The sequence below is a fragment of the Diabrotica virgifera genome, chromosome 5 (genome assembly GCF_917563875.1).
Source record: "Diabrotica virgifera virgifera chromosome 5, PGI_DIABVI_V3a".
Taxonomy (NCBI): Eukaryota; Metazoa; Arthropoda; class Insecta; order Coleoptera; family Chrysomelidae; genus Diabrotica; species Diabrotica virgifera.
Window position 1 is genome coordinate 60,785,851 of NC_065447.1, and position 25,791 is coordinate 60,811,641.

Here is a 25,791-nt window from a genome sequence, read left to right on the forward strand (position 1 = left end):
AGAAGTGTACTGTACCTTTCATTTGTAATTTTGCAAAATTAAAATCGATTAACACCACGGCGTCAGGAATTTTTTTAAATAAACATTAATTATTAATGCTACGCGCAGGACAGCGGATAGTTTGCTCTGATTGGGCATTCCAATGACCTTTGATAATGATTGATACATTTTAATTTTTATTACATTTCGATGTATATAAATAAATTTGTTTATTGCAAAATAAAAACACATACTCTATCCTTTGAAATAACACTTTTATTAGCAAAAACTTTCTTTGTTCACATATTTTAACTTAAATAATAAAAGTTTATTATTTTTAAACATATGCAATTGTTTAAACAATATTTCACAAACAATTATAAAATTAGTTTGATTTTTGTGGAATTAAAATATTAAAATACAACAAAATATAGAGTAAGAAAATAATATATTAGATAAAGATTGGAAGAAATTTTTGTTGGAAATCAACTTGTGTGAATCGCTGTCCTGCGCGTAGCACCAAAAATTATTGTTTATTTCAAAAATTTTCTGACGCCGTAGTAATTAATCGATTTTAATTTTGAAAATTGCAAATGAAAGGTACAGTAAACTTCTATAAGCAAAAAATTCTATATCGCATTTTGGCATAAAATTTGATTTTTGAACATGTTCCACTAATTCTAGAAAAAAATAAACTCCATATTCGGATTCGGAGACCTCGAAAACATAAGGAATGACGAACATTTGTTATTCACTTTAAAGTTGATTTTTGTGGTCGGTATAACGTAATTTTAGGAGTTGCTGCCGGTCGTCAACCGCGTGCACTATTCAGTCAGTCGACTACGCCCGCTATTTTTTACTTTAGTCGGAACGCAAAATACTTTTTGTTCATAACACTACTGTTTAAACAATTTTTAACATTTTTTCTTGCTAAAAACTTTGTTAAAAACTTTGATTTTTCTTATAAAATATTGGTTAATTTCAGATCTTAGTGTTGTTAATTAACGTAACAGTGATTTTTTCAAAAAAAGGGGCTATCTCAGACCCCAAGGGTCGTACGACCTAAAATTTTTTTTTAGAAGTTGTGTATTTTAACCAGCTTTCCGTATTTTTATTGCCATTTAATTTGATCTAATTTCTACGAAATTATTGTAATTGTTTATAAGCTTAAAAACTGCTATTTATTAACAAATAATTTTGTGTACGTATATGTAATTTTTTTTTACTTTTTTTTTCATAGGCTGTTAGTATACATCTTAACGAAGGAAATGAGCTCCGGAATATTGAGATACATTTAGCTATATTAACTGGACCAGCCTCAGAAATTAGCTCGTTTTTCAAAAAAAATTATAAACAAATTCAATTTTGCGAAAACTATTAAACAGATCTGGACCATTTTTTGCACACCATTCAAACACCATAATTCCCTCAAGTTTAGGTATATTTAAACATATTCTAATAAACAATAAAATTGTTATTAACAATATTAAAAAACAATGATTTTGTCGTCTGTTTTGCAATAACTTTTTTGTTTATTAACCGATTTTCATTTAGCTTATCCCATTCGATGTATCTTTTTATTCTAAAAAAGTTTCCTGTGAACGTCAAATCTCTAAATAAACAAGTTTTTAAGTTATGAGCACAAAACTAAGTTTGACGTTTTGATTGTTTATTTAAAAATTGTTCCACTAAAAAATTGATGAATCCCAAGATGGTAGCCCTTTTGTAATATCTCATACTACACATTTCAACTGTCAAACCTCGTCTTTTCAATTATGTCGAAAAACGGCTTATTTTTTACTAACTTGATTGGTCTAAGGGAGGATAACTCAAATATTATTATTTGATTTATTTTCAAGCAATTTCTGCAAAAAAATTTGAGTCACCTCTCAACGTCCATCTCAAAACAGATGCGCCCTGGACTAACATTACAGTGGAACGGACAAATAAACACAGAAATGGAAAAAGGAGACCTCACTGAAAAATATTTATATCCTAAGAAGAAATGGCGGTTTGGATGTGGTAAAGGGCAAAAAGAATATGCTGTGTATAATATGTTTCTTCATATTATAACTGATACGATTTCTGCCTACCATTAAGGACCATGTAATTACAACAAAAAACTAGAGAAATATACTGGGAACATACTGTACTTGTAAAAATCGTTGATAGGTTGGTACAAAATAAAGCAATCTCATATTAGTCAGTAAACTAACTAGACGATCAACTTTTATTGATATGATAAACAACAATAATCTGCGTGTTAGATATAACGAAAACATGGTAAAGAATATCCCAGGCAACCAAGTGACGTCAATAACGTCGAGGAAACGTCAGTTTTTAGTTGAATGTACATATACACGTGTTTGAACATTACGTTATATAGACGTCTTTTGTAGGTGATTTTAAATACGTAAGATTAATGACGTTAAAATAACTTTAAAAAACGTTTTCATTTCAGACAGCCTAAGTCCGACGTCACAAAATTGAGAGGAGCTTAAATCTATTGACTCCAAACAATGTCGTTTATAACGTTAAATGGTCATAAGAAATTTTTCATTTGCTGTTTACGTGCTTTGTGTGGTAAAATAAGACTTTTAATTAAGCGCTTTTATTTAGTTCAATAGATTGCGTCAAATCTTTGGATGTTAATTTGACTACCTTTTTTTCCATGCAAATGAATGAAAATTTGCAGACATATGCATTCGCGGTGACAATACACGAATAGACAACAAAAAATTTTTGTTTATGTTTATTAATTGTTTAAATAAAAAAAAAAACGATTTTAATGGAAAATGGCCTAAATTCTCTTGTTTTTTACAATGTAGAAACTTGAAACTTTTACGGATGGTAGCTAATGATATAACCTATACATAATTTCACTTTTTACGTTAATTGTTTACGTTATGCGTCATAAATAAACAATAAAGTTTTAAATTTTGAACACTCATATATTTGTTTATACAGTACGATGCAAGTGAAAGGAATAAATTCGTTATTTCGTAAAAAGGCGACTTGAACCCTGGATTGCTACCTGGGGTACACTTGTACCCCAACCTTGTTTGTAAGTTACACCAATTTGCAGTAAAGGGTGTAGAAAATATGAAAATAAACTTGTGAATAATAATATAATAAAATATTTTTGTATACAAAATAAATTCTTAGCATGTTATCTTAAGATTGTTAAACGCTTTTATTTAGTTCAATAGATTGCGTCAAATCTTTGGATGTTAATTTGACTACCTTTTCTTCCATGCAAATGAATGAAAATTTGCAGACATATGCACTCGCGGGAACAATACACGAATAGACAACAAAAAATTTTTGTTTATGTTTATTAATTGTTTAAATAAAAAAAAAACGATTTTAATGGAAAAAGGCCTAAATTCACTTGTTTTTTACAATGCAGAAACTTGAAACTTTTACGGATTGTAGCTAATGAGATCACCTATACATAATTTCAATTTTTACGTCAATTGTTTACGTTATGCGTCATAAATAAACTATAAAGTTTTAAATTTTGAACACTCATACATATATTTGTTTATACAGTACGATGCAAATGAAAGGAATAAATTCGTTTTTTCGCAAAAAGGCGACTTTAAGGAAAAATCCCGAAAGAGGTCGATTTTTATTTTTAAATTACGATATTTTGGCATATATGTCATACTAGTGACGTCATCCATCTGGGCGCGATGACGCAATCGATGATTTTTTTAAATGACAATAGGGGATATGTGATAGCTCATTTGAAAGGTCATTTCAATTATTTATTCAGTAATATAAAAATTTATATAATTAGTTGTACAGGGTGTCCAAAAATAATTTTTTAATTAAATTATTTGACAAAAAGGAAAAATGTATGTAATTTATTATTAAACACTTTTCTCTAGTTCAATCGTTTGTGTCAAATATTTAGACGTTAATTTGACTGCCTTTTCTTTAATGAAAATGAATGAAAATTTGCAGACATATGCATTCGCAGGAACAATACAAGAATAGTCAATAAAAAAGAATTTATGTTTAAATAAAAAATTGTTTAAATAAAAAACACGATTTTAATGGAAAATGCTTAAATTCCCTTGTTTTTTACAATGAAGAAACTTGAAAGTTTTAGAGATTGTAGCTAGTTATATGAACTATACATAATTTCGCTTTTTACGTTAATTGTTTACATTATGCTTCATAAACAAACAATAGAGATTAAATTTTTTTGCCGATTCCGACTAATTTTCATGTTTGTTAATCATGTTATGTTTTATAGGTACATATATTTTAATAAACATGATATATTTTAATGTTTGAAAACTGTTAAGGCCGCGTCTCACCATCAAATAATTTGATCAAACAGTTTGAGCAAACTCGGGAAGTACGTCAAAGTGACGTCACAATTGCAGTTTTTTTGAAATTCTAAAAATCTGTGCTCTCACTATCAGTCTAGTTTGATCAAATTTTTTGTATTGAGTTGTCTAACTTGTTTGTACTTTATTTAAAATTAAAATTTTTCATTATTATCCACAATGAACACTCAGGATGTGACGTCACTAACTGTCACTTTCAGTTTGCTCAAACCAGTTTGATCAAATTATTTGATGGTGGGACGCGGCTTTTAGACTAAAAAGTAAAAAATAAAAAAATATAAAAAAACATTTTTTAGGAAACGCTTTTATTTAGTTACGAGTGACTAAAATTAAAAATATTATAATGAAATCAACTAAAAAGCAAAAAATAAAAAAAAATCAAACACATTCGTTAAAGAAAAGCGTGGGGCGCATCTTCATCGAATAAACGGTTTTCGCCCCACGCTTTTCTTTGACGAATGTGTTTGAATTTTTTTTATTTTTTGCTTTTTAGTTGATTTCTTTATAATATTTTTAATTTTAGTCACTCGTAACTAAATAAAAGCGTTTCCTAAAAAATGTTTTTTTATATTTTTTTATTTAGATATCTAGTTGAAGAAAAGTGTTAATTGAGAGATTTTTATTCGTTTTTGCTCAAGTGAGTTAGTTTAATGCAGTAATTCTTTTCAAAATCTTGAAATTTTGAGGTTATATATGATTCTTTTTGATTTAGTTGATAGCGTTAAATTAAGATATGCTGGATAATTTGTTAATAAGTTATTTATTAGTTTATATGTTGTTTGTTTTGACACAGTAACGCTCGATTTCATAATCAGTTAAAGTGGACTTTAAATTTTTAGTTAGTACCTTTACCAGTGCAATTCATATGGGTAAATGTCAACTTTAGAGTGAACTTTAGTTAATGTTTACTTTATGTTGATTATGAAACCAAGCGTAAGTATATCTACCTCTATAAAAACAATGCCCATACGAATTAGGCTATTGATTATGTACTATAGAAAGGAACTACAACGTTAACGGAGTTTTATTGTTTCATATGGTCAATGAATCTGTATGTATGAAAAAACCGCGGAGTGCTACCATTTAAAGGGGTGCGTTTTTGAGAAATGGGTGAATTAGTCCCTGGGCACAGGTTACATTAGGGTGAGTTCTATGCACTTTTGGTACAAACACGTCTACATAAAAATTGTTCCTGGTTAAATTTCCTATCTACATATATCTTTTTAAAGTAAAAGATACTTTTTTTTTACAAAAATATATTCGAAAGAAAAAGCACATGGAAACACAGAAGAAATAAATTTTGTTTTTTGTCCCATAACTTTTGTCCATGAGGATATAGGTTATTGATAGAGGATATTGTTTCACAGAAAAAAAACTTACATATTTTCTCTTTAAAATGATGTTTAGTAGAGGTCATTAGGATTTACAGTTTTCGAAATATGATTTTTCAAAGCTCTTTACTCACAGCAATTTTAGGCAATTTTCATTGTTAATTGGCAAATATTGTTCTGTAACTTTTTTCTACGTAACTTTAGGTATATGCAATGGTATATGTAAGAGGAATAGAAATCAATTACCTTTAAAATGGTGTACTGTATATTGTTGTGCGACTTCTTTTAAAGAGGTTATTTTTTTCAAGACTTTATACTTTTAACGAGTTTTTATACTTTTAGGATTATTTTTAAATTTCCCATTATAACTTTTTTTTCTATATGGTATATATTATATAATAAAAAAGAAAGCTTATTCTGTTTACTTTAAAATGGTGTATTATAAAAAATTCTAGGGTTATTTTTGAATAGGATATGCTTTTTCAAATTGTAATAAGTACTTTCAACGATTTTTGATTTTAGGATTATTTTTTAAATTCCTCATTATAACTTTTTTATGTGATTGTGTGTTATGATTGAATCTTATTTTTTATAGGTAATACTTTGGATCCACTTGACTCGGCCGGGCAAACTTCAAAATATGGATTAATTCCAATATTTACTGTCAAAGCTTCTCCACCACAAGTTTGCTTGAAAAAATAGCATGTAAATGTACCAAAGGATGTACAAAAAACTGCGGTTGTAGGAAGATAGGAACTAGTTGTTCAATATTCTGCAAAGGGTGCATGTGCATGGGTACTAATTGTGGGAACTCTAAGATAACTGAGGTGCCAGAGGAAGATATTGAAGCTAATGCTAACAAAGAGATGGACTTTGATTTTAAAAATTTTTTAAATGTCAACGTTTAAATAATTTTAACTAAAGTGATGTTTTTTAAGACTAATGTTTACGTAATTTTTGTAAAAGAAATAATTTTAAATAATACAGGTAAAAAACATACCAAAGAATCACTCGGTTTCCATTATGTATTTAAGTATAGATGATACACCATTTTAAAGAACATAAAGTAAGCCGTCTTTGTTGCGCAATATATAGATAGTATATTCATGTAAAAGAAAAAAAAGCTATAATGAGAAATTTCAAAAATAATCGTAAAAACTGTAAAAATTAATATTTTTTTATATCAGGTATAATATAATATATAATATATTATATAATAATTTTATTTTATTTTTATATTATATTATACAAAAATCGTTAAAAGTATACAACCGTGAAAAACCATAATCTCTTTAATAAAAGTCGCACAACGTTATACAGTAGACCATTTTAAAGGTAATTGATTTCTATTCATATTACGTGTACCATTGTATATACCTAGAGTTACGTAGAAAAAAGTTACAGAACAATATTTGCGAAATAACAAGGAAAATTGCCCAAAATTGCTGTGAGTGGCAAACTTTGAAAAATCATATTTCGAAAACTGTAAATCCTAATTACCTCTACCAAACATCATTTTAAATAGAAAATATGTAAGTTTTCTTTCTGTAAAGCAATGTCTATACCTATATCCTCGTGGACAAAAGTTATGGGACAAAAAACAAAATTTCTTTCTTTTGGGTTTCTTTGTGCTTTTTCTTTTGAATATATTTTTGTAAAAAAAAGTATCTTTGACTTTAGAAAGTTATATTTAGATAGGAAACTTAACCAGAAACAATTTTTATGTAGACGTGTTTGTACCAAAAGTGCATAGAACTCACCCTAATTCGCCCTGTGCCTAGGGACTAATTCACCCCTTTGTCAAAAACGCACCCATTTAAATGGTAGCACTCCGCGGTTTTTTCATATATAGGTGTCCATTGACCATATCAAATAATAAAACCCCGTTAACGTTGTAGTTCCTTTTAGCTATCTTATTTTGAATATAATCAATAGCCTAAACTATATCAATAGCCAAAAAAACTATCAAAAAACGTTTTTGATATCACGTATTTAAAAGGTGATAAAAATGACGTCAATTGTAGTGGGACAAATTCGCGTGACTTTCAACGTCGAAAAAACGTGATAAACTGACGTGGTTTGGTGATAATTATGACGTCTTTTCAATGTTTTGTAAACGTTATTTGGTTGCCTGGGATAGATTTTGAGATACAAATCAGAAGAAAATAAAAAATATGGAAAGTGTTCTAAGGATTCCTATAACCCTCTTAACTATTGATATGATACACAAGCCTATTAAAAAATATTAAGCAGCTTAGTCTTAGTATACATGTTTATAAGGATATGGTGCTGCTCACGACGTACTTATGCGCCAAATCATTTCTGGGAGGTACTCTGGGAGGTCACCTCGATTATATAGAAAGAGCTGATAGGTGCAAATGTTAAAAAACCGTAAAGTATTTTGCGAACGGACACGAATATTATATTATTCCTTTTGTCTTAGTTCATGTTAGCTTGACCCCATTTATCTATTAAAACACTAATGAATTTTTTTGGTAGGTATTAAAAATGTCCTTTTTAGTTATTAAATATTATTTAGCTATTTCAGTTTCTTTCATATATAAATTAAATTATAAATACATAAAACTTACTTAAACAACTCGGACAACATTCCCCACTCTTATTTACTGGATGTTTACAACTTATCTTAGGACATTCCACATGCTGACATTTTACCTCACCATGCTAAAATAAAAATCAATGCGATAATTTTAATTAGATTACAACCGAATAGATAATGAGATAAAGAGAGACACAAAATTTAGAAGTTACATTTTACAATTTATAGTATTAATATTTTGAAACTTTATAAACTTGATAATCAGGGATTCCATGCCTATTTTCACCATTTACTACTAAGAAGCTACTTTTTCATGAGTAGCTTCATTTTGACGAGACGCTCAACTTTTTTCGTTAGGTATAAACGAATCAATAAAGGAAAATAGGTATAAATAAACGAAATAATTCAATAATGATGCTCTAACTGTCACTATTTTCCCCCATAACTCTGAAAATATCACCCGCACGAAAAAATTTGTAATAAAAGAATTGATAGAAAATCACATTTTCAACAATTTTAGTTTTCATACTTTTTTTCGAGAATTTTAAAATGACGGAGTTATTCAGCAAACGCAGCTCCCGTTTAAAATCAAAATGACGGCTAACGCAACAGCGGAATTCAGTCGAGATTTTAAATTTACACTACTACTGACACTCCCTAAAGATTAGAAAAATAAAATTTGGGGCAGTTCGGCATGCAAGGTTAGGCCTGTTATTCGTCTAACCCGACTGGACGATCCCTGCTATCTTTGTTATCTACCACGGAAATTATTGTAAGGAAAAAAGTTAGGCGTCTCCTTAAAATGAAGCTACTTACGAGAAATTAGCTTGTTAGTAGTAAATGGTGAAAATAGGCCTAGGATCCCTGACTATGGGAAGTGCTTTTGATTGCATTACAAAGATTTAGGTGTTAAGAAATATATTATGAAACGAGATTATGAAATTATTAAATGGAAATAAAATGCTCAGTTTTAAAATTAAATGCAAGTGAGGATACCTAAATATAAAAATTAACTAGAGATAGGTAGAAGTTCTATACGAATTTCAGCTTAAATCGTGGCTATTTACCTATCGAGACCAAATAAGCCACCTGTCAAATTGTCTGAACAACTACAGATTAAAATAACTTGTTTTAAAATCCACTCTGTGGCTTAGTGGTAAGAGAGCCTACATTTGGATCCAAGAGTTGTGAGTTTGAGTCCTAGTTGGGTAGGAAAATTTTCTTTATTAAAAATTAATAAATATTTAACAAGTATTTCTATCTTTGTGGGATTGGTACTCACCGGAGAAACCGCAGACATTTGGATATCATTACCGTCACTTTGTATGAATTCGACTTTACTAAGTAACAAAACATTTACTCAACACACACTATAGTATAATCTCATTGCAAAATCAACTGTACCATGCCAATGGCCTTAGTTATCGAGGCAATAACCTAAAAGATCGATATTTTTGTTAGGTACGAGGTATACACCGTTAGACGCGTCTGGAGTCTTTCTAGAAATGCTCAGTTATTGGCGTAATTCCTATGTGCCAATTTTGAGTAATTGTCTAAACATCAAAATTTTCAAAGTACAATTTTTGAACTCAAACGCTACCGATTTAGTGTATTTGAGGTTTTCCTATTTCTCTTTGAACCTATATAGATTACCCCAAAAATATGCGCTGTTATACATATCATCATCATTCTCTTTGCCTTATCCCTATGCGGGGTCGGCTTCCCTAATTGCATTTCTCCACACAATTATATCTTGGGTCATATCAATGTTAATCCACTTTACCAACATATTCTGCCTTATTGTCTCCCCCCAGCTCTTCTTTGGTCTTCCTCTCCTACTCCTTCCAGGAATCTGCACTTCAGCTATTCTTCAGTTGTTCATTTTGGCATCAATTGGTGCCACACCTAGACTTCCCCTAATATATACTCATTTCTAATTTTATCCTTCTTTGTCACTCGACTCATCCATCTAAGCATTCTCATTTCCGCCACATGCATTCGCTGTTCCTCTTTCTTTTTCACTGCCCAACATTCAGTTCCGTGCATCGTAGCCGGTCTTATGGCTGGTTTATAGAATTTTCCGTTCAGCTTCATTGGAATTTTTCTGTCACACAACACACCACTCGCTTCTTTCCACTTCATCCATCCAGCCCTAATTCTACTGCATGCATCTCCATCTATTTCTCTCTATCTATCTAATTAGCCTTCTTCGGTCCATCTTTGGACATAGGCCTCCCCAATCCTTTTCCATTCTTCTCTGTCTGTCGCTACAGTTATCCACCTAGAGCCCACGTGCTTCTTGACATCATCTGCCCATCTCATTTGTGGTCTTCCTCTGCTTCGTTTATATTGCCACGGTCTCCAATTTATGAGAATTTTGTTCCATCGGTCTTCCTTTTGTCTTATAGTGTGTCCGGCAAATCTCCATTTCAACTTTGCAACTTCTTGTCTAACATCCCTAACTTTGGTTTTCTCTCTTATCCACTCGTTTCTCTTTTTATCCAATAGTTTTATGTGCAACATTTGCCTTTCCATTGCTCTTTGCGTCTTTATGATCTTGTCCATGTTTGCTTTTGTAAACGTCCAAGTTTGGGAACCGTAAGTGAGAACAGGGAGTACGCATTGATTGTATACCTTGGTCTTAAGATGTTGTGGATATCTTTTGTTTTTAAGGATGTAGCTTAGTTTTCCAAATGCCGCCCATGCCAGTCTAACTCGTCTTTTGATCTCTGCTGTTTGGTTTTCCTTGTTAAGTTTTATAATTTGACCCAGATATATATAATCGTGAACTTGTTCTATTTCATCTTGTCCGATCCTCATTGTGATGTCCTCATCTGTATTTGTTATGATTTTGGTCTTGCTGTAATTCATATTAAGGCCTATCTTTCCGGCTTCTATGTCCAGTTCTTTCATCATTTCAAACAATTCTTCTTTTTTATCGGTTATCAATACGATGTCATCGGCGTACCTTAGATGGTTGAAGCGTTGTCCACAAATTTTTATACCTTTTTCTTCCCATTCTAATCTTTTAAAGATATCTTCCAGAACCTGATTGAAAAGTTTCGGTGATATTGTGTCACCCTGTCTTACGCCTCTATTTATTTGAATTGATTGTGTTCCTTCGTATACTTTAATTGTTGTTGTGGCATCTTTATATATATTGGCTATTAGGTCTGTATATCTGTGGTCAATTCTGCTGTTAATCAAAGAACTTTTATCTATTTCTCCATTACTCTGTAATACCGATCCAAGGTACTTAAAACTATTGCTTTTCACAATCATTTCACACTCCAAAGATACCATTTTATTTATAGTAATTCCATCTTTAAATGAACATTCCAAATACTCTGTTTTTGTCCTACTAAGTTTTAAACCTTTTTCCTCCAGAGCTTGCCTCCACTGTTCCAGTTTTTGTTCTAAGTCTCTTTCACTATTTCCTATTAACACTACATCATCAGCATACATTAGGCACCATGGAATGCTACCCTGTAGTTTCGCTGTTATCTGGTCCAAAACTAATGAGAATAAATAAGGACTAAACACCGAGCCTTGGTGCAATCCTACTTTCACCTGAAATTTATCAATATGTTATACATACACAGTCTTATAACTGGCTTATGGGTGGTCAAATGTCACAAACTATACCGGTTGTGAATCTGCCTCGACCCCTCTTGAAACAGAAAAAAAATTTCAGAACGGTGTAACTTTTCCACAAGCATACATACACACCGACACACCCAGCACAACTATTTCCCCGTTTTAAATAGCAATTAAGTCAAATTTCTGAGTTCGGCTTAGAACTTTTGAATGGTATAACTGATTCTCAATATTAGACGTGCGTTGAAAAGGTATTGTCCAATACCATCAGAAACCGCAGAGGTCGGAATTAAATTGTCAACATTTTTGGGAGTTTTGGGGACGAGCCCGAAAACAGACTCCAAATGGGGAGTGCCGTAGAACTCACACCCTTGGACCAAAATGGATGGTTGACATATTGAATTTGCGGGTCTCTTCTATTCTGTCAGGATGACAGAATAAAAATATTCGCGTATATTGTAGTATCGCGCATGTAAGAGGGGGGAGGTTCGCCAATAGCCAGAACTGCCGTTTTATGGGAATATCTGGATATTATCCAGAAATTTAAATCAAATTATTGTCAATCTTAATACTCATTTCAATTAATTGTGATTCATTGTTATGCATTACGACTTACTAATATTTCTAATTCTCTGAACAATGTTGAAAATCCTTAACAAGTATTTTCCAGTTGGGAAGGAAAACTATTACAGTGAACGTGTCAGTAATGCTACATAAATCCTAAACTTGAAACTCTTAACTGGATTGGAAACCCATTTAATGTTTTAGTAGTAACTTTTAATGATATATACTTACCACACACGAACACAAATCACAGCCAGTTTGCCATTTTGCTCCATCTTCATAAACGGAATCATTGTAATGGCAAGATTTATGACAATCACATTCTTCTACTTTAGTTATACGACTTTCAGCTTGCACTAACTAAAAAACAAATAAAATCAGTTTATAATATGTAAAACATAATATGGATCAATAATAATTTTAAAAAATATTTAAAAATTGTTTAGAGCCCATATGCTACAGGATCTGGTAAAAATTTTAAGAATTTGACCAAAACGATTTTAATTTCAATACCTTCTATTCACTAGTCAACACCATAAAAAGATGTACTTGTAAAATTCTAGACGAAACATTAGGCCACTGCATAGGATAGTTTGATAGAAAAATCCAAAATACAGTATGTCTGTTGAAACTTTGTATACAGGGTGTTTGGTAAAGAATGGACCATAGCTTTACCTTAGATTCCTGAGGTTAAAATAGGTCGATTTATTACAAAATTGATAATAACCTGAATACAGGGTGTCAAAGTTAAACTTTTATTTGATTTATTTTTGAATATTTCCTGACAGGCATGGGACAACAACACGAAATTTGGTAGGTGGTGCTGGTATTGTACAATCTACTAAATTATGTTAAACAAACGTTTCTGGCTACTACCATAGGCGTACGACGGGGGAACATGAATGGTTGAATGGTTGAATTCTACGCCACTGGCGGAGTTGCTATTTTAGTGCAATTTTTTAATTCTCCAATACTTTCTATGTAAAAAACATACTCCTCATTCGTAACGATAAAGCCGTTAGTTAGTTTTCGAGATATTTGAAGCTAAAAACGAAGGAGCATAATACATTAATCAAAATAAGTGGGCCTTTTCATTTTTTAACTTCAAATATTTAATTTCAAACATCTCGAAAACTATTGACTTTATTGTTACGAATGAGAAGTATATTATTTGCATAGAAAGTATTGGAGAATTTAAAAAATATGCTAAAATAGCAGTTTCATTAGTGGCGTAGAATTTGGGAAGGGCCAACCATTCACTTTCCCCTGTCCTACGTCTCTGGTATTAACCACAAACGATTATTTAACATAATTTAGTAGCGTGTACACCATAAGGATATGTCAAATAGTTTTATAGTACCGGGCACACATAGTTCTTAAAGTTTTAAATAAAGAATAAATTATTTAAAAAAAGAATACTTTAAAATAATTTGACATATCCGTGTGATACTCGGCAGAAAGTGTAGGCACTGTACACCCTACTATATTATGTTAAATAATCGTTTCTGGCTACTACCAGAGGCGTACGACAGGGGAAAGTGAATGGTTGACCCTTTCCAAATCCTACACCACTGATAAAACTGCTATTTTAGCATAATTTTTAGATTTTCCAATACTTTCTATGCAAATAATATACTCTTCATTCGTAACGATAAAGTCATTAGTTTTCGAGATATTTGAAGTTAGAAATGAAAAGGCACACTTATTTTGATTAATGTATTATGCTCCTTCGTGTTTAGCTTCAAATATCTCGAAAACTAATGGCTTTATGGTTACGAATAAAGAGTATGTTTTTGACATAGAAAGTATTGGAGAATCAAAAAATTGCACTAAAATAGCAATTCTGCCAGTGGCGTAGAATTTGGAACGTCAACCATTCACGTTCCTCCGTCGTACGCCTCTGGTAGTATCCAGAAACGCTTGTTTAACATAATTTAGTAGATTGTACAATACCAGCACCATTTACCAAATTTCGTGTTGCTGTCCCATGCCTGTCAGGAAATATTCAAAAGTAAATAAAATAAAAGTTTAAGTTTGACACCCTGTATTTCGGTTATTATCAACTTTTGTACTAAGGTAAGTTAGCTTAAATCGACCTATTTTAAGCTCAGGAATCTAAGGTTAAGCTATGGCCCATTATTTATCAAACACCCTGTATAGGTTAGTAAATGATCATTTTGGAGTGTATTAATATTCCTCGTCACTACAGATTTGCTTGAAAAAGATTTCGGTTCCTCTTACCATCTACTTAACTTTTGACTTAAGCCCAGGGTTGCTATTACTTGGGGGGTGTAAGCCACCTCTTATCGGTTGTGAAAAAGCGTACGTTCAAAATAAGTCGTTAGTAATAACTTACTAATTCAACAAAATTTTGTGTTCCATAGAGATTTTTCACTAGGGCCGGTATTTCCAACCTCACTTAAGCCAAAGCTTACTTTAAGCCTTTGCTTAAGCTTAGATGACTGTATTTCCACTTCAATTTGAGGCTTAAGCCTAGGCTTAAACCAAATAATTGTAAGCTCGCGCGGGAGTTGGTTTAAGCCTTTGCTTAAAATTTGTTTTCTATTTTTTGAGGTTATTTCTATAAATTATTAATTAGAGAGTTATTTTGAAAGCCAACTTTTGAGTAATAACGTTATTATTAGATTATTAAATAATAATCTATAAATCTATTAATTTATTAATCGTAATCACCATTATTAAAATTGTTACTACTTTTAGAAGATGTAGTCACATGAAAATTATTTATTTATACAATGCTTGGTAGGTATATTTATTTTACAAAAATAAACATTCGAATTTGACATTTTAAGGAATATATCCAATAAACAAAATTACAAAGACGGATCTATTGCTTATGCAAAATAACAATAAAAATATAACCAGAGAAAATATAGACAATAAACTAACAACACATGTACCATGTACAAAAAATTAAGTAATTGACATTGATACAGATGACAATATAAAATTAAACGTCAACAGTAGTGGTTTTTACCTCAGAACAGTTATTTCTGGCATTTTGACGTATTCAGAGGTACCAAACCAATTAAATTTACAGTTGAGCATCAGTTTAGTTAAGGAAATGATGGAAATACGGCACCCGGCTTAAGCTTTTCCTTAACTTTTGACACAGGCTTAGCTAAGCAAAAGCTTAAGTAGCTATTGAAATACCGGCCCTTAGTTACTACTTTTCTATTATTTGCGAGTGAATATGTGCATTTTTAACAAAAAAAAAAAACAAGTTTTTAGACGGTTTTTCGCAAATAACTCAGAAGGTAAGTATTTTATCGAAAACATGTTCATAGCAAAATTATAGCTTATAATAAAACAAAAAAAGTAATGAATACACGAAGTCTGCCAACCTAACAAAAGCAGAGTTGTAGCTAATGAAAAGTAGGTTCTTCTTCGTCAAATTCCAAATCGAATATTTCAACGTGAAATATCCAAAAAATGAAGCACTTTACGGAGAAAACTCATTATAACTTTTTTGAATTAATTAAAAAAAGCTTTATTTTTGCGTTTTATAAAAGTTTATAGTATCAAAAGTAAACAAGTTACGCTCAAAATAATGTTGGTCCCTTTTTTGGTAAAAAAAATCGTGAAAGTCACCCCAATTAGCATTACAAGTGAATTTAATCGTTACCGCCCTACAATTTACTTTACTTTTATGTATTGTTTATAATATATTATGTAAGTTTAAGCGGTAACAGTTCTTATTTTTGAAAACATCTGGTTTTAAAGTAATTTTTTTTATATCTTGAAAAAAAATGCCTTTTTTCAAAGTATCTTAATTTACTTTAACAAAAGTATTACTGATACGTAAAGCCCACGTAAGCGAGGTGTGAGACAGGGTGACACTCTCTCACCTAAATTATTTATAGCGGTCCTCGAATACGCCTTTAAAATGCTAAAGTGGGAAAATAGAGGAATAAAAATAGATGGATAAATGCTCAATCATCTGCGTTTTCCGACGATATAGTACTTATTACCGAAGATCTGGGTGAAGCACAACAAATGCTACTAGAATTAGAAAACGTATCTTCAAAAATTGGTCTAAAAATGAACATCAGTAAGACCAAATTTATGACAAATTTAGTTCCCAGCGAACACCTAACCATCCAAAATCAAGTGGTAGAATTGACAGAAAATTACATAATATATCTCGGTCATGAAATCAGAATAGGCAAGGACAATCAGACTTGCGAATTTCAACGACGAATGCTTGGGCGGCGTATGGTTCACTAAGAGACATCTTTAAGAGCAACATCCCGACAGCTATGAAACGGAAGACATTTGATCAATGCGTTCTTCTCATTATGACATACGGAGCAGAAACTCTCACTCTCGCAAAAATAACAGCACTAAAAATGCGTGTGGCACAAAGGCGCATGGAAAGATCGATTCTCGGCGTGACAAAAAAAGACAAAATAAGGAACCAAGACTTAAGGAAAAGAACAGGTATCACTGATGTTGGCTGAAATGGAATTGGGCAGGTCACATAGCGCGACTGAAAGACTCAAGATCGACCAGAAAACTAATTGACTGGCGCCCAAGGGAAGACAAATGCAGCACAGGACGACCACCAACACGCTGGATGGACGATATTAACCGAATATCCAAGAAATGGCAACAAGAAGCACAGAACCGTGAAGAGTGGCGAAGAATGGGAGAGACCTATGTCCAGCAGTGGACAAAAGAGGTTGTATGATGATGATGATGAAAGCCCGAAGGGTAAAAAAAATGTAGGTTTTGCTCTTCTGAATACTTTGACTTTTTTTGTTTATCTGTAAGACAAAAATTGGATGATAGAGTCCTTTTCATGAGCATTTTTCAGTGCGTCACAATTTTTCGATTTCTTTCTAACGCATTAAATTGTATGTGATAGAAAAAAAAGGCACGTCTGTGATTACAGACATTTATAACATTTATTCTAGTTATTCTTGTTGTCGATAGATGGCGCTATAATCAAAGAAAAACTTATTTACGAATTATATTATAATAAGAAACGACCCTATTTTCGGCACTACCCCAATTATCGGCAGTAATTCTTCATAATCGAAAAAAATAATAATTCTTGCGCGTGATTGTTGAACGAAAGTATTTCACTAATTTATAAGAACCTTTATCCACGCGTACAAAAAATATGTCAATTGTCAGACAAAAACTGTAATTACAACATTTAAAAATATATTGGCCTGTTGGCGCCAACTCTCATGGGAAGTGTTCCTTATTGTATGTGTTAAGAAACAGGTAAGCTATAGAATGCTATAATTTCTGATTAAAATTTCGAATAACCGTTTTATTAAGTTTTATGTTTGAGAAATAGTTTATTTTGATTATTTGTTGGCCAAAAACTGTTTTTCTATAGCTTTTTGCAGTATTTTGAGGGTGCCGATAATAGGTACGTAAATATTAACAGATGAACCAATCATCGGCTGGAGTGCCGATAATTGGTTATATGAATTATACTCTATATATGTTGATTTTAGCGTCATCTTTTAACTTACTATAACAAATGTTTGGTCATTATATGCAATAAAAAACGATGATTCTCTGTACCAATTTTCGGCATCCCATATCTATACTAGAAATAGCCATAATTTGACCAAGTATAACACTGCCGATAATACATGACTATACGTGCCGATAATGGGAAATTCTTTGTTTTAGACTAAAATTAAGAAATTAATAATGTAAAAGAAAAATAGGATTCAATATTCTTCAGAAGATATAAACAAAACTGTTGTAACTGTTCAGTCAGGAATGCCATTTAAAACATCTGGCAAATTGTATAAGGTACCTAGATCGACTCTACAGGATAAAGTAAACGGTAGAACTTGTTTAGAGAAGAAATCTGGACCAGGGATCACACTAACAGAAGAAGAAGAAAACCTACTGATAGCATGACTATTTCGGATTGCAGCCTGTGGATTTCCTGCAACAAAAACGCAGTTGTTGGATAGGCAGTTTCAATGATTTATTGAAATAAGAACTTTTTTTTAGAACATACAAACAATCTCAGTGGCGACAATATTACAAAAAAATAGAAGAAAAGGAAAACAAGAACAGCTAAAAATGTAACGGAAAGAAAAGCGCATCCAAAAAAATTGGAAAACGAAAAGAAAAAAAAAGTTGCACAAACCTTTAATAATAGAATTTCTAATGGCAAGACAAAGATTAAATTGAATAATGTCACGAAGGCCCGTTTTCCACACCAGAAGAGGAAAATGAAAGGGAAATGCTTGTGTCAATGACTACTAAAATAAAGTGTGTTTAACCCGCGAGTAGTCGCGCCGTTAGATAGAATCTCACATTTTATCCTTTTTCGCGATAACTTGATAAAAAATTTTGAAATTTTGAAAAAATTTCGTAAGTGCCTCAAGGAAGGGTGTATTAATGCGTAGGAATTTTTTTTTCTTCTTTTTGTGGAATTTATGGCTTTGGGAAGAGCCAATTAGCTTTAATAATTGTTAGAAATAATATGTATTTACATACAATAATTTATTTACTTCAATAGTATCTAAGTAAATATTTAGGTAAGTATCTTATACAATAATTATTCAAATTTTGGGTATCTAGTTCATGCCGAAAAAAGGATCCTTGATATGCCGAAAATTAGAGCTTGAATTTAATTTAGAATGCCGATAATGGGGACTTACGACACTTTTTATTTTATTAATTTTTTAAATATTATGAGTTTGTTTTAGGATAAAGTAAATATTCTGTGTGTAATTGTGATAGATTTTATTAGCCAAAACAATAATCTGAATACACTTTATTCAGCTAATTTGGTTACTAACCTAATTAAAAAGAAGCTCCATTGTGCTTAACGTGCTAAAGGTGCCGATAATAGGTACGTTTACCTTATATCTACGAATATAATCTGTACAATTTAGTAAGACTATACAAATCAAAGAAAATACCATTTTATAAATGCAATAAACACAATTTAATTTGTTTTTATGTCAAATTGCAAATAAAATGTGACAACTGTCAGATTTAACTAAAATGTCATGTTAGAATAAATGTCATAAATGTGTATTATCACGGACTTACCTTTTTTCTATCATTTGTGACGCACTGAAAAATGGTCATGAAAAGGACTCTATTATGGCTGTACACTCGTGATTAGTGACTCGTTCAAGCCCTTTCAACTACAACCTTTTCAAAAATAAGCACTTTGAACCCGGAAGTCTATAAATCATATAAATAATATAAGAGTAAATTAAATTGTAAAGCGGTAACGAATAATTCCATTTGGGATGCTAATAAGGGGGTGATTTTCACGATTTTTTATTCAAAATTTTCACCAGATTCTTGTATCCTGTACTGAAAAATTTCGTTTATGCTGTTTTGGGCTTAGAGTACTGTACGCATTATTTATGTGAATTACATGGTAGTCCATATACCCTTTCGGAAAGTTCCTGAAGATGCCTTGTTAGCTCCTGAACGGTATTCTGCAACAAGACGAATTGGCCGCAGGTGGGACACATCGAATCCACGTGCGGGCATGATGACAGATAACCGTGGGGGCCTCGAATTAGTTTCAGTTCATCTAGAATACCCTAAAACAATAAAGTAAATAATTTTATATAATAAGCATAAAATTACTTTACCTTAAAAATAAGGCAATGTCGTTCATAAAAATACAGAAATTAATATTTTACGCCAGGAATAGTCTGAGTTTGTAAAAATTCAATATAATAAAAATATTATTAATGCCCCGACTTATTTATCAATTTTAAACGAAATAGAATAAATTGTGTTATTGTGGCTATCCGTTTTTTCTTTTTTTTTACTATCGTCAGTTAAAAGTTGAATATTAAAGTCATATATTTTGCTTTGATATTAACACAGTTTGTGTTCAGTTGTTTTTAATAATGGAGTATTTTTATTAATTAGTTAGAAACAATGCCTTAAACACATTCAGTTATTGTCCAAATGAAACAGATTGTGAGGTGGATCAACGAAGGGTTAGCGCTACGTGAAGTGGCTCAACGTTTTGGGTTTTCACAAAGTTAACTTAAGCTTAGAATCTTTACGTCACAAATGATGTAACCTCATAATATGTTCATGGTGGAGGGCATCAACGAAGCACCAACCCTGTTGATGACCGATATATACCAATTATTGCTAGACGGAAACCATCATAATTTGCTCCTCGTGCCAACAGAACATTGCGTAACGCCTGGAATAATAATTTCAAACCAAACCGTTAGAAGAAGATGGTATATAAAACTGGCTTAAGAGCAAGGAGACGTTCATCACATCCAGTACTAGCCAGGAAAATCGTGGATTGAGAAGACTATGGGGTGAAGAAAACCGCAATCTGGACAATCAACGAATGGAAAAACTTTTTATTTACAGATATAAAGAGTCTAGATTTCGTATAATCAATTCCGATGGTCGTGTTTTGGTTTGAAGGGAACGAGTGAGAGAGGTATATTGAAGTTGTTCTGAAGCTATTTCCTTGTGGCATTTTTGTGATCAACTATTCTAAATGGAAAATAGGCCACAATTAAGTAAAACATGATTTTATTAACATTTCGACGTCCACATCAGATCTCGTTGTTAAAATACAAAATATTAATAAATTAAACAATAATGTTGTGGCTTAGTAAAAAATTCTTCTAATAATTTAATTTAATCTGACACATTTATATCGGCAATTCAGACATATATTATATATTTTAAAGTAGAAGACTTTAAAATGATATTGCCAATATTTACGAGTTGCGTTCCTGAGACGACTTTACTGAAAGATAGTTCATTCGATTATATGAAATCAACCCCATCTCAAGAATATCCGTCACAAAAAAATCATAGCATGTGATCAAGTAGTCAAAGATGGCGCCGGGCATACAGACGTGTGTCCAATGTGCTGATAATTTTATTGTAAATAATAAGTATATCGTTTGCGATTTGTGTATTAAACCATATCATTTGCATTGTGCTAAAGTGAAAGATCAAGTGTTAAAAATTAAACAAGATTGTGTTAATTTAAAGTGGTTTTGTGGCAATTGTTTTACGATAGCAGAAAATAGACTTAACAAAAACGAGTCTGAATATCAACTTAATGAAAAGAAAACAAAAGAAGTATTGGAAAAAACTTGTAAGTTAATTGATCTTATTGAAAATAATGGTACACTAACAAACAGTCAGCGTCAATGGAGCGATGTTGTAAAAACGAAAAAAACCGAACCACTTATTATAAAACCAAGAAATCAAAATCAAAATTGTCTAACAACAAAAACTGTATTAGCACAAAAATTTAGTCCAGTCGACATAAATGTGTCAGTTGAAAATGTTAAATCTTGTGCTAAAGGGTCGATTGCAATTCATTGTAATAATAAGGAGTCTTTGGATAATTTGAAAATTAATGCTGAAAAAGTTCTTGGAGCAGATTATGAGATAAAAATTGCAAGTATATCTAAACCTAAGATCAAGATCATAAATGTCCACGAAAAAGACATTGAAGATATTGACAGTTTTGTTGATAGTTTTAAAAAACAAAATTTAATTGACGGTATAGAAACTTACATTAAGATATTACGTAAATATAAATCGAAAACTAATAACCGTAATGCACTTAATGTAATAGTGGAAATTTCAGCAGATATATTTAATTATCTAGTTAGTGAAAAGGAAAAAATACATATAGGATGGAATAGCTACAGATTTTTTGAACCCGTAAATATTATTCGTTGTTTTCGGTGCTGGAAGTTTGGACATTTTGCAGATAAATGTACTTCACAGGATGTTTGTCCATTATGTGGAGGTCAACACAAAAAAGATGAGTGCAGAATTACTAACGATAATTTTACTTGTGTTAACTGTAAATATGCAAATGAAATTCTTAAACTTAAACATGTTAATTATAACCATAATGTATTTGATAGAAATTGTAGTAGTTATCAAAGACAGTTATTAAAAGCCAAAGAAAGAATAGGGTATAATATCTAGCCATCAAAGACGCCTTCAAATATTACACGCACAAATAAAAAGTGTATAGATAATCTTCTTCTTTCTTGTATTAATGCTGAAAGTTACTATAAACATTGCGATGAAATCAAACTTTATATTCAGGTATATGACCCACACCTTTTATGTTTAACGGAAACTTGTATCACTAGCGATTTTTCAGATTCTGAGCTACAGATCCCTGAATATATAATGGCGCGTTGTGATTCTAGTAGTCGTCATACAGGAGGAGTTCTAATTTATACGAAAGAATACATAAAATTCAATAATATCAAAATATTTATTATTGACAAGAGTTTGTGGGTTTTGTCTTTGGATGTTGTAATTAATGGATCATATTATGGAATAGTGGGTATTTATAGATCGCCAAGTGGTAGTATAAGTGAATTCACTGATGTATTTTTCAAGTGGATGGATGATTATTATGAATCACATAGTAGTTGTAGTATAGTCATTGCTGGAGATTTCAACATACATTATGATAAAAATTGTCAGGGTAAAAGTAAATTGAAAGAATATATAGAAAATAATGGAATGCAGCAACTTGTAAATGAATATACAAGAATTTTTAAAGATTCAAAATCTATGATTGATCTTGTCATAAGTAATGACTATACGTTAACTGCTCATGTAGAAAAAAATTACATAATATCTGATCACTGTATTGTCCATGTGCTCAATAATAAAGTAACTAAAAGTGAAGTCATTGAAACAAAACAAATTCGTTCTAAAATAATATATGATAATATGGTAAACATGTTGATTGAAAAAGATTGGGCATATTCTTCGGTAAACATCGATGAAGTTACTGATACTTTCGTCAATAATATCGTAGATGTTTTGAATAAAGTGTCACCAGTTAAAACTGTGGAAGTTAAGAACTTTGGTAATAAATGTTTTGACAACACTTGTAAATTGGCAGTTAAGAATAAAAATATTGCTTATAAAAGATTTTTGTTTACAAATGATTGCGTAGATTGGAATAACTATAAAATTGAAAGAAATAACTGTGTTAGAATTTTAAAACAAGTTAAAATTAGATTTTATGAGTCAAATATTGATAGGAATAGGGGTAATTCTAAACAAATGTGGAAACATCTCAAACAGTTAGTAGGAACTAATAAAACTATATCACAATTTCAAAGTCTTGAACATGAAGGTGTAACATATAGTGTAAATTTGGCAAACATATTAAATCAATATTATGTTGATAGTATTAAAGATATTATTGTAAGTTTTGACCAAAATAGTGATATTAATTTAAATTTGCAGACAGTTGTTTCATCTGATGTAAATTTTGAAACTTTTGAGAGCATATCACTAAACCAACTATATGATATAATCAAATTACAATAAAAAAAAATAGTACGGATGAAGTAGGTCTTGATATTATCAAAAATCTATTTCATGTGTTAGGTTATCCTTTATTAAATTTAATTAATATGAGTTTAGAGAAGGGCCTGGTGCCCAAGCAATTTAAAATATCAACTATAGTTCCTGTTCCAAAAGTTCCTAATACTAATAAACTTGATTAATTACGTCCAATAAATATGCTCCCATTTTGTGAAAAAGTTTTAGAAATTGTCGTGTACAATCAGCTGATTAAATTTATTACTTCAAATAATATCCTGTATAATTACCAGTCTGGATTTAGAAATTCTCATTCATTTGAGACCGCATTACAGTTAGTTGTCTCAGATATGAAAAGTATTTTAGATACGACAGGGGCCGGTATATGCGCAGTTTTTATAGATCTCAAAAGAGCATTTGAAACAATAGATCGTCATATACTTCTTTTGAAATTAAAGAAATATGGTTTTAACGGGACAGTTTTTAATTGGCTGGAAAATTATCTGTCAAATAGGTACCAAAGGACTAAATTAAATAGTGAAATGTCAAATCCAAAGTTAAATGATATTGGTGTGCCGCAAGGCAGTGTACTTGGACCTCTACTTTTCATATTATACATTAATGATTTGGGAAACGTATTAAGCAAATGTAAAATTCATCTTTTTGCTGATGACACATTAATATATTTTTATGGGGAAGATTTTGTTGATGTAGTGGACACGATGAATCGGGAATTGCATTTATTAACTGAAAGATTTAAGTTAAACAAATTGAAAGTCAATGAGTTAAAATCCAAATACATGTTTATTGGTAATAATACTCTTTTCGGGAAATTCTTAAGTTTGGATGTTCACATTAAATTAAATAATGAAAAAATTGAAATGGTTCAGGAAATAAAGTATTTGGGATTCATATTGGGGGTTCCGTCACTGGCTATATATTAGAAGATACGTATAATTAGATCGATCGTCTAAAAATCAAGTTTTTGGTGGTAAAAAGTGAATTTTAAAACTTATAAACAACAGTTAATAAAACTTAATTAATAGTTAAATGGTTTAAAATATTTACATAGTGAAAATTCATAATATTTTATTGTGGAAGTGTAAATTTAGTTTATTAACCTACAAACAAGTAAGACGCGTGGTGACAGAATTTAATAAGGTACTCAAAAATAACAATAACATAAACATAGGCGTAACAATTCAAGGTAAGAATATTCCATATTTTTATTATTAAAAATAGATTTTGGATCCTCTGGACGGTTGGATGGTTAAAGTATTGGATTATAATAGTATAAATATTCTTTAAACCATAATAAATAAAGTAAGCCTAAAATCAACTTAAAAATCAATTTAAAAATAAAATATTTGATGTAAAATCTAAACAAACTACATTTAACCACTCAAGGAAAGGTGGTTCCTCCGCAGGGTCGACTTGGGATAAACCTTTATCGGTGAGTGGTCGTGTAGGGAAAGGTAAAAACAAATACATCGTCATGGAAAAAATAATGGAAGAAATAATAGAAAAACTTAATAAAATGGAAGAGAGAGAGATTAGGGTAGAAAATAAAATAGATGCTATATCAATCGAACTCAATAAGCTAAAATTAGAAAATGAACTGATCAAAAAGGAAAACCTGGAAATCAAAGAGGAGATGAAATTGCAAGAAAGAAGAATCGAGGCTCTAGAAAAAGAAGTAAGAAAGAAAAACATTGTGATACATGGTGTAGACGAAACAACAAATGAAAATAGAGCAATCCTAAAAAATAAATTCAAAGAAATAACTAATAAAATGAACATTTCAATAGACGAAAACGAGGAGATACAAGATATCTATAGAGTAGGAAACCAAAATAATAAAAGCAGGCCTATAAAAATAGAACTTAAACATGTGTCGAAAAAAATAGAGATACTAAGCCAAACACGCAGACTCAAGGGCAGCAAAATATTCATTACGGAAGACTACTCAAAAGAATACCAACAGAAAAGGAAATTTCTAATCCACCAACTGAAATTGGCTAGAGATAAAGGTTACAGAGCGTTCCTAAACTATAACGGGCTCAAA

General features: G+C 31.1%; 1 protein-coding gene across 1 annotated transcript in view; it reads right to left on the minus strand.

Moving 5' to 3' along the window:
• Positions 1 to 25,791, minus strand: part of LOC114330854 (protein kinase C-binding protein NELL2-like) — a 514,828-nt gene that overhangs the window by 54,719 nt on the left and 434,318 nt on the right. Inside the window, exons 5-7 of the mRNA XM_050651463.1 lie at positions 19,805 to 19,960; positions 12,624 to 12,752; positions 8,263 to 8,356 (exon numbers count right to left, since the gene is read on the minus strand). Coding sequence (XP_050507420.1) covers positions 8,263 to 8,356; positions 12,624 to 12,752; positions 19,805 to 19,960 — 379 coding nt within the window. The remainder of the gene's footprint in view (positions 1 to 8,262; positions 8,357 to 12,623; positions 12,753 to 19,804; positions 19,961 to 25,791) is intronic.